The 15,155-nt window shown below is 34.0% G+C and overlaps 1 protein-coding gene across 5 annotated transcripts; it reads left to right on the forward strand.

Moving 5' to 3' along the window:
• The first annotated feature begins 3,572 nt into the window (after positions 1–3,572).
• Positions 3,573–10,211, forward strand: LOC106765740 (ubiquitin carboxyl-terminal hydrolase 3). 5 transcript variants are annotated; one of them, XM_014650458.2, is made up of 11 exons: positions 3,573–3,722; positions 3,920–4,051; positions 4,174–4,212; positions 4,487–4,592; positions 4,683–4,741; positions 4,860–4,934; positions 6,335–6,383; positions 6,627–6,703; positions 8,781–8,880; positions 8,990–9,033; positions 10,003–10,211. In XM_014650458.2, the coding sequence occupies exons 1-9, from the start codon at positions 3,648–3,650 to the stop codon at positions 8,877–8,879; spliced, it is 711 nt and encodes a 236-aa protein (XP_014505944.1). In that variant the 5' UTR covers positions 3,573–3,647; the 3' UTR covers position 8,880; positions 8,990–9,033; positions 10,003–10,211. The 5 variants fall into 5 exon arrangements, with proteins under 5 accessions (XP_014505944.1, XP_022639129.1, XP_014505945.1 ...); XM_022783408.1 differs by having other exon boundaries at positions 10,013–10,211; XM_014650459.2 differs by lacking the exon at positions 8,990–9,033.
• The last annotated feature ends 4,944 nt before the right edge of the window (positions 10,212–15,155 follow it).

Here is a 15,155-nt window from a genome sequence, read left to right on the forward strand (position 1 = left end):
TTCAAGACTCTAATTTTATAAATGGATAAATGACAGAAATATTATCAATATTATAAACTTATTTACTCGCTTTTTGGGTTTGCTTTACATTTGAATTAATTTTTTTATTTTGAATTGTCTTTGGAGTTTAACATCATTTTAGAGTGAAATTAATTAAATTTGAATTACAAAAAAATTGTATCTTTTTATTTAAAAAAAAAAAACTTGTAATTAAGCGAGCTAGTGAGCCAACCCGTTTAATCCACCAACCCGTGATGGGCCGGGTCGGGTTCAATTTTTTTCATTTAGCTGATAAATGAGACAGGTTGGGTTGGGTTGGCTCATTAAATGACCAACCCGTAGTGGGCTGGGTTGAGTGAACCATTTTGACAATATTACCTTAACCTCATTCATAATCCTTAATAACATTTCATAAACATATTAAACATGTCATATTGTACTAATTAATACCTAAGATAAACCATAAAAACCAAAAGATGAAACAACAAAGAGAGAAAACCAAAGACATTGGTGTCGAGCGACACATCCTTGCTGCTAAGCACCATTTTTCGCACAAACCTTGCACCTAAGCGCCACCTTTACAGCTAAGCGCCAAACTTCTCAGCTTTCTGGCATTTAGGCTCTGCTAATTACCACTGAGCGCCACTCGAGAAGAGTAAAAACCTCTAATTTGGCCTTGGTTGCTCCCCATACTTATCTAAATAGTTGAAAAGCCATCATAAATACCGTAAATGATTTAAAAACTAGTTTATAACTCAAATTAGATACACTAAACCAACTTGACTACTCCAAATTACCTAAACTGACTTCTACACTTTCTAATATATAAATTAACAACTTATGGGCCTAAACTAGTTAGAAATGACCCAACAACTGACCTCAAACCCTTTACTTCAACACAACCTTACTACATTAAAATTTAACTAGTTAAAACCACTAAAATGAACCAAAAACCATACAAAAGTATACCATATTAACTACCACCAATTTCTACATCAGATTTCTCATATCTGAAAGCTTAAACAAGTTTTAAATGACCCTAGAACAGACTCAAAAACTTAGTCTCACCCATTCAACCTTTACTTCAAAATCTCACATATCAACATCACATTTTTAGACCAAAAACTACCTATAACTCCATCTAATTTCCACTTCTCAACATCACCTTAATTGTATACCTTTAAGCAACACCACAATAGGACTTAATGACTAATGAAGTCTAAAATAACATCATCCAAGGAATCAAGCATCAAATAGCTAATTACACTCATTGAAATCACAATTAACATTAGAACAAGTAGTCCAATTTCAACTAAGTCAACATAACATACTAACAACCATAAATCATACATATCAAATATAATAGGTTAAAACCATTTAGGCGTCCCTATTTTCGTAAGGTATTCCCAATTTGGTCTCGTTCTTTTAAACCTTCCCAATTGAGTCCTTATAAGTGCTAATTTCAAACAAATTAGCCCCTGCCGTTAAAAATCGTTAACGATGTTAAAATTGTGCAGAGGTGGGTAGATGACGTGGTTAAAATTCTCCTTTTGAGGTGTTAAAATTGTGCAGAGGTGTTCAAATTGTTCCCATTCTCCTCTGCACAATTTTAACACCTCTGCACAATTTTAACACTTCAAAAGAGAATTTTAACCACGTCATCTACTCATCTCTGCACAATTTTAACACCGTTAACAATTTTTAACGGCAGGGGCTAATTTGTTTCAAATTAACACTTATAAGGACTCAATTGGGAAGGTTTAAAAGAAGGGGACCAAATTGGGAATACCTTACGAAAATAGGGACGTCTAAATGGTTTTAACCATAAAAATATAATCAAAGAAAGATCCCTAGCTTCCCTTACCTGATCGAAAAAACTACCAAAACTCTATCCAGCGCAATATCCTTGTCTTAGCTCACGAAACTCTAAAAACGCTTACAAATCACAAAATCATGATCAAAGTTAGTACTTAGGACTACTGATTGACAAAGAGCTACAAAAAGAGAGTAGAAGACACATGTGAGAGATTCTAGTTGCATGTGTCTTAAACTAATAATTAAAGAAAAAAGAACAAAAACTTATTTACTATAGCACGAAAAACCGATCTATAGATAATGGAGAATTCATCACCGTTATCTCCTAGACACTTATTGATCATCAAATAGATGAATCAGGAGTCAAAAATCTAAGAGAGAAGGAAAAAGAACTTAGAAAACGAGTTTTTAAAAAGAATACGAGTGTTTTAAATAATGAAACGTGTTCTATATTGAATTATTTTAACACTAAAATACGTTATTCATTATTTTAAAACACCTATTAAATCTAATACTTTATTTTTTATTTTATATGTTCTTACCATCTCTCCCATATATATATATATATATATATATATATATATATATATATATATATATATATATATATATATATATATATATAATTCACGTAATTACTATAGAAGTTAAATATTTTAAATATTTATGAAATTGTTTCTGTTTAATCAATTTTACACACCACTCATTTGCTCTCTTCCGGACAATACAATGTAATGTACGTTTATAATTCATAAATGGACAATGATATTTTAACACCATTTTTTGACACTATTTTGACACTGCATACGTGTCAAGATGTGATTGGATGATTTCAAATTAAAAAAGTTGAGGCAGTGTCAAAATCGTCCAACCACATTTTGACACGTGTGCAGTGTCAAAATGGTATCAAAAAATAGTGTTAAAATTTTATTTTCCTCCATAAATAGTCACCCAACTAGACACAGACAAAATTAATCCGGGTAGGGAATTTATTATTTATTTGAGGGTGATATTAAGTTGGTATCAATATTTTTATTCAATTTTTCAAACCATTTTATTAGTTGGTTCAAGTCAAGTGATAGATGATAAAAACATTACAAATCTTTTTTTTTTAAATTTCTGTATTTATTATTTATTTACGCAAGGTTCTTTCATGGTTATCGCATAAAAAACTAATTTTATATCAATGCGTCATAAAGATATTTCTTGATTTTTAATGAATAATTAATTATTTTGATTACTATATAGTTTTAAATAATCATCACCTATCACATTATGTTTCTCATTAATTTTTGCCCTAAATATGATTAAAAGAAAAATCCGTCATAAAACACGAATAAATTAAGACACTTAGGAAAAAAAAATACAAAATGTTAAACTATAACGCAAAGCAAAAAGAACAAATGTTTCCTACACCCCCATTGTTTAGATTAGTATCTAGACCCTGTAGTCAACTTCCTAGATAGTGAAATTTCTCTGCAATTTGACATTGAAGGAGATGAAAAGGAAGGGGAAGAATGAAATAAAATGGAACAGAGTTTCTCATTGTTCATTTATTGATAATTGGAAGCCAAGGGTTACGCAAAGATACTTTTTAATAAAACAAAAAACTAAAAGAAAAAAGAAGAAGAAAAGAGGTGCGATTAAGAAGCAGGAGGTGTGAATATAATGGATTTTATGTTACAGATTTACTTGCTAAAACTGCGCACTTAGCAAAGGCCCAATAAGGCCCACAAATTCAATGATATATAGTAATCTCAGTTCTGAATGTTTAAGAGTGAGTCAGAAGAAGAGAATAACATAACAGCAGGAGAAACTAGAAAGAAATTAGAATGGCCACCTTAGACGAACGCCCATCTGCGAAAAGGTGGCTTCCTCTTGAAGCTAACCCAGATGTCATGAACCAGGCATTCTCTCTCATCCTATTTCCTTCTCATTGAGCGAAATGTTTCAATCGTGCCTTCGATTATGATCGTTTGTTCATGGAACAGTTACGCGTATAACTAATTTTGCCAAACAATTTCTCGCTTTCATTTTGGATTTACAATTTTATACTCTATTTGGTAGCGTACATAATTTAAGTGTTTTCTTTGATGAATTACAGTTCCTCTGGGGTCTTGGCCTTCCAATGGAAGAGGCAGAGTGCTGTGATGTTTTTGGCTTGGATGACGAGCTTCTGGAAATGGTTCCGAAGCCAGTTCTTGCTGTGCTTTTTCTTTATCCCATTACCGCAAAGGTTAGTTTCAACTCACGAAACATGTGAGTTTTTCTTTTTCCAATTTTTGTTTCTACTGTCAAGTCATTTTCATATCTGTTGCTTCTGATTTTGTGAGTTTTTTTTTTATTTCCTCTTATAAGACTGAAGAAGAAAGGTTGCAACAGGAAAATGAAAAAAAGGTGAGTGCCCGAGTGGATATGTCTATTTATGGAGTCTTTTCATCTGTCTGTGACTATTCGTTTTCCTTGATTCAAAGCATTCCGCATTTTGTTTGGACTGTAGGGTATTATTAATTATAGATCGTCTTTCAAACTTAATTGGTTATTTTATTAAATAGTGTCCAATAAATCTTAATGTCAGGTAGCATATATCATATAATTGACTTTTTAACTGCGTGTCTATCTATGAAGCACCTGCATTGAGTAGAGTTTTTTTGTTGTTGTTCTGCTGTAGGATTATAGCAGTAAAGTGTACTTTATGAAGCAAACCGTGGGTAATGCTTGTGGTACGATAGGTCTGCTTCATGCACTTGGGAACATAACTTCCGAAGTCAAGCTTGGTAGGCTTTTAACAATCACAGCCTCGGTTTAAGTTTATAGTGTATCAACCATTATATCTAATTAGTTTGTGCTGCTCTTGTTGTTATCAGTTGAGGGGTCCTTTTTTGACAAGTTCTTTAAATCTACTGCCAGCATGGATCCATTGCAGGTATTTTATTTCTTCCAACCCAAAACTTATCTGTGTTTCTCATTTCATAAATGCAAACAAATGACACTAATAGCCAATTAAATATAATGCTAATTTGGTATTTCTAACTTCCGTGCAGCGGGCTGCCTTTCTCGAGAATGACAGGGAGATGGAAGTTGCTCATTCAGTAGCAGCCACTGCTGGCGACACAGTGGTACTTTATTTGTTAAATTTAAAGCAACAATAATTGGGGCGTTATGATGTGATGTAGAGGTGAAACAGATAACTGGTGTAGTAATAATGAGAGATTCAGTTTGGCCTTTTTATATTCTAGTTATTTGATGTTGTCATTATTCTTTGGCAATGATAAATTGATACCAAAGTAGGGACTTTTACATAACACAGTTTTAATTTGTAGGTTTTTTTATAATGACTAGTCTTGGGAATCAGATTTATTATCTTGAAAATCTTAGTTGTTTGTTATTATCATTATTCTTTCAATATGATAAACTGATATTTCAGCAGGGACTTTTATTTAACATCCTTTTTTAGGTTCTTCTGTGATGAGTAGTCGTAGACATTAGATTTGGGCTTTTACACTAGAGATTTGAACAAATGTTGAATTTAAGTTGTTATATACAAAGATGTTTCTTTGAAAACTAGTCAAACAAATTATGAGAAGGTACCAACCCATCGTAGCCAAACCCTGCTTCCTACTTGGATTTTCCTTCATTTAAGTTCTATGAATTACACACAGGGATTTAGCTTTATGAGCCAAAAAAGGGAGCTAAGACATTTCTTTTTACAGCAATGTGCATTATATGCCAATATTTGATGCACTTGATTAAAGAGTAATAATCCTATTTTTAAGAGGATTTACTTGGTCTAGTTGGTTATTGAGATAGAATTAGGCAATTGGCTTCTATTTGGTGTGAGTAACATGGTTTTTTTAAAGGAATTTTGTTAGCAGATACTTGGTGGGATTGGATGCTTTGCAACTTCTGATTCTTTTTTGTATTTTATTTTTCACTTTTCCATTATGGTTCCGTATCCTCCAATTTTTATTCGTAATTTTCTCCTCGTATTCTTAATGGCTTTCTTGTGGGAAAATGCTGGTGCAACAGTAAGGTTGCTTCCTTATGATGTGGAGGTTACAGGTACAAATCTTGGAAACTATCCTTTACGTTGTGTGCTCCCTAAACGCATTGTGGGCCATATTTTTCCATCCTAATTAAATTCTTCATTGATATATAAAAAAGTGAAAATTATATAGGTCAAGGGGAAGCATTTTTATTGTATATGTGAAAAAATGGTTAAATCATCTTTGGATGCAATTTAGTGTGCGGATGGAACAAAATGAATGGAAAATATATCTGAACTGCTAGACCCATCAATATGAAATGCTTAATACTAATAGCACCTGGGTTGGATGATTTTGCAATTATCACCGAGGGTTTTAGAAGATATAACTATCAGAATGATGTCATACCGTGAGGCAAAACCTGGATAGTATTGTAAATATAGATAACAACCCTCTCCACCTTGCAACAACAAAATTGTTTCTTTCTAACTGTTTCCTTTCTTGTCTTACAACGATTTTACATTACAATGCAGGCATCAGATAATGTGGACACTCATTTCATCGCCTTTGCCTGTGTGGATGGTAATTTTATATGTTGATAACTGATTAACTTTTTTTGTCTGTGTTATGTTCATAAAAAGAAAAATTTTATCAACAACACCACTATAGTAGGCAAAGTAAATGTCTAAATCGTAAACCAGCTATATTAAAAGCTATGTATGATCTATGTATGATCCTATTCATGTCCAGTTGAATTTGTTGTTCTCCTTTTGCAGTTGCAAAATATTCATGTGATTAATTTCTCAGCAATTGTATGATATGCAGGTCAACTGTATGAGCTTGATGGAAGAAAGTCAGGACCAATATCTCATGGTGTATCATCACCAAGTACTTTGTTGAGGGTAAATTTCCTGTCAGGGCTATATTTCTATTGATTCTTAAAAACATGTATTTATCTAAAGGATCTGTTTTAGTTTGCAAATCCTAGTAAATCTGTTGTCACTTTTGAATTTTAAATGATGGATGAAGAAACAAACACAAATGTGTAAGTGATTCTGGCATTGGGGCACCCAAATCTTAGGAGAAAATTTACAGATAGCTAGTGACTTAAATTTGAGTTTGTAAAGTTAGTTAACAAAGAGGCTTCAGAAAGAAATTGTATTTGCTATTCTGTGAATACATAATTTACATGAAATAGGCTAAAGCTTCCCTAACTATAGATAGGTGATTACTTTTAAAGTAGCAATCATCAATCAGGATACAATTCAGAAATTAGCATAAACATACAAAATTTACAGCTACTGGCATTAAGCACCACCTCCTATGATGACCAAGAGCCTCTCCAACATTCAACCTCAACCTGTTGAATAGATATTAATCATTTCTAGCTTACCATATATGAATTCAAACCCAAATGTTGAAAGGCTTTCTAAGTCCTCATGCATCATGGTTCCATGATATAGAAGATATTGATAGTTTGATAACCCATAAAAACAATTTCATATCTGATATGATTCCTATTAACTATGACATGCTTGTTTGATCATTCTGGACAGGCTTGTGAACCTTGCTTGTTACTGATTTCACTGCTACTTCATAGCTTCATAGACCTTTTCTAGAGTGTTAGATCATGTAGAGCCTCTCAATACAAATTAATGGCCATAAGCATTTTATGATTTCCACAAACTTAGCATCCGTACTTCTCCCTGCCACAAAGGAGATTGTATTTTGCTTATCCATGTAACAAGGTTTCTCCATACCTTTGTGCTTATGCTATAACCTTCTTCCCAGTTGTGGACTTACTAACATCAGTTGATCTTGCTCATTTAGATTTTGCAAACCCTTCGATAATTCCTTTGCCTGAAGTTCCCATGGGATATTTCAATTTACAGTTGGCTGCCTCTAGATGCCTGTCAGTTGGACAATGCTTATACTAACTGTATGCTGTAGATGATATCGGGCCTTATAAGTGTCTAATATATCAAGTTCCTTACAACCTTCAGCTCTATCCCCGGTCTACTAGACATTCATCTTTGGATTTTTGCTACCAATTTCTCTCTACTCTTTAAATGTGTTATGGCTGGCGACTTTTTTTAGTCCCTTTTTTTACAAGTCAAGGACATATTTCTTGAGTATGGCAAGCAGCTGATATAGGAGTACAAAGATCCAGCGGTTCATTAGAGTTTATTAATGAGAACTGTCGTAAGACAGCTTCTCTTCATAACTTTTATCTGGAACATTAATGAATGGGATACCTCTAAAAGGTGTCCATTCTTGCTTTCTGTAACCACACTTTGTTGAAGGGTGTAGATGCAAGAGTTTTGGTGAAGAAGAATTCTCTAGCTTCCCATGTCAAAAATTTCTTGTGACAATAGTCTCATTGTAGTAGTGCCTTCCATCGATTCCATTTTCTATTTCATCGCACTTCAACTCTGATTTTTGAAATCACACCAAAATTGTGCATGACAAAGAAGACGTATAAAAAAAACTGAAATCGTATTTGCCATGGTCGACTTTAGTTCAAAAGTAAAATAAGTCGTATTTGTCATGCAATTTAGAAACAAATTGCGATTTCTTTTCGAAATTACACTAGAATGGGAAAAAACAGTCTATTTGTGTGCGAGAGAGGGTTTGAGATATCATTTTTGTCTTTGTATTTTACTTTCTATCACTAAATGGAAATTTCGTTCAACTTAATTGCTTGCCCTCTCACGTCAAATCCTACAAAAACCCATTATAAGTATCCTTGGTATATATTTTTTTCTCATAGTTCTCCACCTTCATCAGCTTGTATATAGCCTTTTTCTTTGTGCCCCATGTAGTAAAATTTGGGAGGGCTGAAACCCATTTTCAACCCTTGGAGTTCCTTGTTATTTGATCATGTCTGAGGCTACTGGGTTTACTATCTTTCATCTTGCATGCTTCTTTCTCTGCTGAACTATTTTTAGTTAGTAATATGTGTAGATAAATTTACGACAGGATGCAGCTAAAGTGATCCAGAGCATGATCCAGAAAAATCCAGATTCCCTCAACTTCAATGTCATTGCAATATCAAAGAAATCCGGGGATGGACATTAAGGTAGTTTAATTTGGGTGAAGCAGCTCTTGATGTTATCTACTTTATAATCTTCGATCATCTGCAGCTTTATTCACTTTGAATTTATTTACGTTATTTTATTTTCATTCAGAGGCCTATCAAGTTAAGAATCCTTCGTTTCAAATAGATGATGCAGTAAGTTGATCTTAAAAATCAAACTTTGACCTTGAAGCTGTGTTTTTACTGGCGTTTTTCTATTTTTCAGTTTTCTTCTTAAAATAAGCGTAATGGCAGTGACAAAAACGTTGAGACCAAATTTTAAAATAGGATGGCTTAACAAATTGTTGTTCCCGCCCTAAAAAAGAATCGGTGGATCAACCTGCACCATTTAAGAGGCTTTTTCTTTTAGTACATCTATATTATCACTTTCTGCACCTTATATTAAAAGAAGTTTTTCTAATACACACTTGAAAATTATTCTTTGAAGTTTTAATATGTTTTTTGGAAATATTTTCTGAAATATTAAAAAGGTTCCCGAACTACACAACTCATCCTAACAAATTAATAGAGTTTGGAAATACGGTGTGAATGTGTCAAATTATGTCCAATTACTCAAGAAAACGCTGAAGATATGTTTGTTAGTTTAATTTTTTTTAAAATTCATTAATAATGATCTCGTAAATATTGGTTGATATCCTCTTATCACCCAATTTTTTGTTAAATAGAACACATTACTCTACTCTGGTCTATCTCCCATTTCTGTTATCGTTGTTGTTTGCTTACTAATTGAATACAAAAGTGATACAATTTTGTCATAAATTTGAAAAATGGTCGAATGCCTTAGAAATTAATGTCAGCGTTTTGGTGTGATACGGACTATTGATTTTTCCCTCTCTTTTTGCAATGTGCTTTTAGGATTTTTCTTTCTGCACCTCCATACTTTCCTTTGTTGTAATCAAAATATAAAAAACATTATTGTATGAGCTTCACACCCATCAAAATATAAAAAACATCAAAGTAGCCGCCATGCCGTAGCAGTTATATTATATATATAATATGAAGCTGCTCTGACTGTGTGTGTACATGTTATGTAATGCTGTGTTGCAATTATTGAAAAGCTTGTTTTCCTGAGTCAGCTTTCTCTCATTTGACTTTTTATAAAAGAAAATTGTAGGTTGAAAACTGATACCAGAAAAGTGAATGTCAAAGTTTGAAAGTCTAAGGTTGAGGATAAGGTGCGACATCTGCGTAAGGTCTTGCATACTGTGTCGTAGGAGAGAACACGTGCGGTGCCTTTCCTCATCTTCTCATTATTTTACAACACTGCAATGTGAAGTCACTACAGCTTATTCAAAATTTATTTTCTATTTCAATATTATTGGTCTTCGTTTTCACGTCACGTGTGTTAGTGAGAGCTCAGAATTCATCTTTGAATTGAATTCTGAAACGCCCTCAATTATTGTTTTAAATATAATAATTTGAACATCATAAAATATTACCTTAAATAGCTTTTCATAAGAGAATCCACCTGGAAGTGTTTCTCATGTTTAAGTGACTTAGAAATTCAAAGATTTATTCATTCATCACAAATATATATACTGTATCAGTGACTCTTATTTTTAAAAACAAAAATAAACACAATAACAAAATACAACAATTTTCTGTAGAGAATAAAATACATTAGTTTTTAACATATACATTTACGAAAATTTTAACTTTAATTAATTTTGAAAAATTTACACTTGTAAATAATTTCTTAAAGCATAAGTTGCTTAATTTATTCATAAATTGCTAAGCATTTTCTTTCTTTTTCCTTTATGAGTCTCTCTGATAATCTTGATATGATGTATGTTTTAACGTTATTAAGATGCCCAATAATCCTAACGTTATTAGGATCCTCAATAACGATAGCAATGGGATTGAAGGATTCAATGGTTTTCACAAAAACAAAAATGTTGTGTTGGGTGGAGGAGGATGACATTGTCACTAGAACAAAAGTTCAAGGTTTATTCTATGTGATGCCGACAACCAGAAGAAACGGGAAAGGCACGCACAAGAGAAGGAGAGATTGTGTTTTTATTCGTTGTTCTTTTCATATTATATTTATTGACAAATTTTTTCGTTTGATAATATATTTTTCATTTATCGTTAAATTTATTAACAGATTTTTCTTTTAATAATACATTTTTATTTACTGACAAATTTTTTCATTAATAATACATCTTTTATTTGTCGATTGAATTTTTAATAAGTAATAACTTTTTTAATAAAATTCGTTGATAATAAAAATTTAAACATCCATTCATAAAAATAATTGATAATTAAAATTTATTAATAAATTTATTTCTGTTGATAAATTTTGTCGATAAAATCACTATAATATAATTATTTAAAAATAAATATATTTTAATTCGTATAATGATTTTTAATTTAGTTAATATAGTGACTAATTCAAAATTTAATTATTATTAAATATATTTTTTTAATGTAAAGATGTTGTTTTTTCTTAAGGAATGCGAATATTTTAAATTATTTATTGAAATCTTCCTAATCACGTCTCATATAGTAATAAGTAAATTAAAAAAAAAATTGAGAAATAGTTTTCCACGTAACGTACCAATTAAATTTATTTGTTTTTGCAATATATAAATCTATTTTCCTTAAAGATGTTTACTGAAACAATAACTATATATCATATCTAGGGATGACAGAAAAATCCGTACCCGCGGGTATCCGTGGGTAAAATCCGCTACGGGTATTTAGTACCCGCGGATATTTAGTACCTGCGGGTAGCGGGTAACGGGTATTTTAATATCCGTTTGTTAACGGATCGGGTTCGGGTATCACCCTATCCGTACCTGCGGATACCCGTTACCCGTTTAAAAACCAAAATTCTAATTTTACCCCTATTTATTTTATGAAATTAAAAAATAAATTAAAATATATGTTTTAAATTTGGCTGACAGTGGTGTGCAGAGGGAAGTGAAAAGTCCTAGTGGTATGTAGAGGGAAGTGAAAAGTCCTAGTGGTGTGTAGAGGTAAGTGAAAAGTCCCTTCTTCTTTCTTTTTCTCTCTCATACTTCCTTTCCTTCTTCTTTATTTTTCTCTCTCACACGACACCTCCTTCCCTTCTTCTTTCTTCTTCTCTCTTCTCTCTCAAACTTGCTTTCCTTTCTTCTTTCCCCACCTACCAATAACAAGAATCACACACTGCAAAGACCTCACGGTACTGCTGTCATTGTTTGCAGCTTCTTCTTCCACCATTCACGACTCTACCCGCGGCCAACGGTGAAGCCAACCAGCAGGAGGTGATCCCGACGGTGAAGCCAACCAGTAGTAGCAGGATCATCCCGTTCGCAGAGCTTGAGAGGCTGAACCACACCGTGAGCGACGACGAGAGACAGATCTGGAATTTTTGGGTGCAGATCTGAGATTCTTAAGTATAAATCTGAGATGTTTTGATGCAGATCTGAAATATTTTGGTGTAGATCTGAGTTTGAAGTGAAGATCTAGGGTTTATAAATTTTGAAAAAGAAAGAAAAATAGAGTTTGGGTCAGAATTTCTGTTAACGGGTATCCAACGGATATCCGCGGGTTGGAAAAAATCCGCGGGTTTTTTTTATGCGGATACCCGGCGGGTAGGGGGCGGGTAGCGGGTACACTTTTGTACATGCGGGTCGGGTTCGGGTATCATACTATCCGGCCCGAACCCGACCCGTTTCCATCCTTAATCATATCAATCTTCATAGAGCAAAAACTGATAATTTTTTTAAAAAGGAAAATAAAATATTGATTAGATGATATGCAAGTTCAAGATAAATATAACTTTAAGTTATTAAAGAGTTGTGGCTTATGATGAAAGAGGACATCATTGTTAAATTTAGAAAGGATTGAGCCAGAAAATTGTGTTCCCTCTTGCTGGAGAACTTTCATATATATACAAATAATTACAATCTGTCAAGCTGATTTTCAGCCCACTAAATAAGCTAAAATATCATATACATTTATTACATTTAATCATCCTATTTAAGAGAATAACCGTTGCATATCATTTCCATTCATTGACATCCCCCCTCAAATTGATGCTGGTGAATCTACATGCATCAATTTGCCAAGTAGAAAATTGTGACGTTGGCGTGGCAATGATTTAGTGAAAATGTCAGCTATTTGAACAACTGTGGAGACATGTGGTAGAGTGATGACCCTACGATCATATGCTTCTCGGATAGAATGACAGTCGACCTCAATGTGTTTCATCCGTTCATGGTAAACTGGATTTGCTGCAATCTGTATGGCACCGGTGTTATCAGCATGTAGTGGAGTGGGTTGTGCTTGAGAAACTCCAAGCTCTGTAAGAAGACCACGTAGTCATGTTATTTCAGAACAAGCAGCAGACATTGCACGATATTCTGCTTCAGTGGACGACTTGGAGACTGAGTCTTATTTCTTACATTTCCATGAAATAGGAGCATTCCCTAGGAACATACACCANCCAGTAGTTGANCTCCTAGTGTCTGGACAACCAGCCCAATCAGCATCACTATAAGCTTGGAGTTGAAGAGATGAATTACCAGGAAAGAATAAACCACGACCTGAGGTGCCAAGGAGATATTTAATGATACGCTNTACTNCTGAAAAATGGAAGTGCCTTGGAGATTGCATGAACTTACTAACANTGTGTACAGCATAAGAAATATCAGNGNGANTGATAGTNACATAGNTGAGACTACCAACTAGTTTCNNATATTGAGTGGGATCGTCAAGAAGCTCTCCTTCATGTCGCCTATATTTAACATTAACTTCCATTGGAGTGTCAACAGGGGTAGCATTGGTGAGTCCCGCTAGCTGGACCAAATCTTGAATACATTTAAGCTGATTTACAAAAATACCTTCAGGATGGTAATGCACCTATAAACCCAAGAAATAATTGAGATGACCTAACTCTTTCATGTGAAAAGTTGAATTCAACATTTGTTTNNTTCTAGAAATAGCATCTTGATCAGAACCAGTGACCACAATGTCATCCACATAAACAAGAAGTACGACGATCCCTTTAGGAGTCCGTTGAAGGAAGAGTAATGGATCATACTGACTTTGATTGAAAGAAAAACCAAGAAGANTGGAGCGAAACTTTTCAAACCATACTCTTGGGGCCTGCTTCAAGCCATATAAAGATCGTTTCAATTTGCAAACAGTATTCGGGGAGAGAGTCGACATACCACCAAGAAGTGTGATGTAAACTTACTCCTTAAGATCACCATGGAGGAATACATTTTTTTACATCCATTTGATGTAATGGCCAAGATTTGGATGCAGCAAGAGCAAGGATAGTTCACACAATGGTCATCTTTGCAACTGGAGCAAAAGTCTCGTCATAGTCAAGGCCATACTCTTGCTTATTTCCAAGCACAACCAGTCGCGCCTTGTACCGGTCTATGGAGTCATCCGAATGCAGCTTTATGGAGAACACAAACTTGTTGCCTAAAGGTTTAACAGATGGAGGACATGGCACTATATCCCATGTCTGATTTTCTTCCAAGGCGAGAAGTTCACTTTCAATAGCTTTTTTCCAACATTCATTTGCATTGCCTGTTTATAAGAAGAAGGAATAGGAATAAATGATAATGTTGCTGTCATGGAACATATATACCTTTCTTGGGGCTTACCAATGCGTGAAATGCGTCGTAAAGGAGCTAGTTCTGGTTCTGGAGCTTGTACTGGATCAGCATCCAAGGAAGTATCTTGAAGGGACCCATGGGATTGACCTGTAGAAGAATTAGAAAACAATGGCAAAACAGAAATTGGGGAAGAGAACGAGTCATGATGGTTTGCAAAAAAATATACACTTTCTAGAAAAATGACATTTCTAGAGACTCGAATTCGATAAAGGTTAGGATCATAACATAGAAAGCCCTTTTGATGAGGAGAATAGCTGAGAAAAGCACAGTCCACAGATTGTGCAGTGAGCTTGGTGCGCTCGTGTGGAGGAAGATAGACATAACATGTACAACCGAAGATACGAAGAGTGGAGTAATCGGGTGGGTGACCAAATAATCGAGTGAAAGGAGATTCATTATTTATGGAAGGAGATGGTAATCTGTTTATAAGATGAACAACAGTGGAAAGGGCTTCACACCAAAATCGTGATGGCACATATGACTCTAGTAAAAGAGTGCGGACAACATCTAGCAAATGGTGATTTTTCCGTTCAGCCACCCCGTTTTGTTGAGGGGTTGATAGGCATGATCTTTGAGATAAAATGCCATTGGATTGTAAGAATTCATGAAATAAGTGTGATGTGTATTCCCCCCCCCCCC

Source organism: Vigna radiata, chromosome 7 (assembly GCF_000741045.1).
Source record: "Vigna radiata var. radiata cultivar VC1973A chromosome 7, Vradiata_ver6, whole genome shotgun sequence".
NCBI classification, from domain to species: domain Eukaryota; kingdom Viridiplantae; phylum Streptophyta; class Magnoliopsida; order Fabales; family Fabaceae; genus Vigna; species Vigna radiata.

Bases quoted from the DNA above. Each gene is read 5' to 3' on its own strand.
- LOC106765740 (XM_014650458.2), top strand. From the start codon at position 3,648: ATGGCCACCTTAGACGAACGCCCATCTGCGAAAAGGTGGCTTCCTCTT. The intron at 4,593-4,682 runs GTAGGCTTTTAA...TGTTGTTATCAG, and splicing joins AACTTCCGAAGTCAAGCTTG to TTGAGGGGTCCTTTTTTGAC. The intron at 6,384-6,626 runs GTAATTTTATAT...TATGATATGCAG, and splicing joins CGCCTTTGCCTGTGTGGATG to GTCAACTGTATGAGCTTGAT.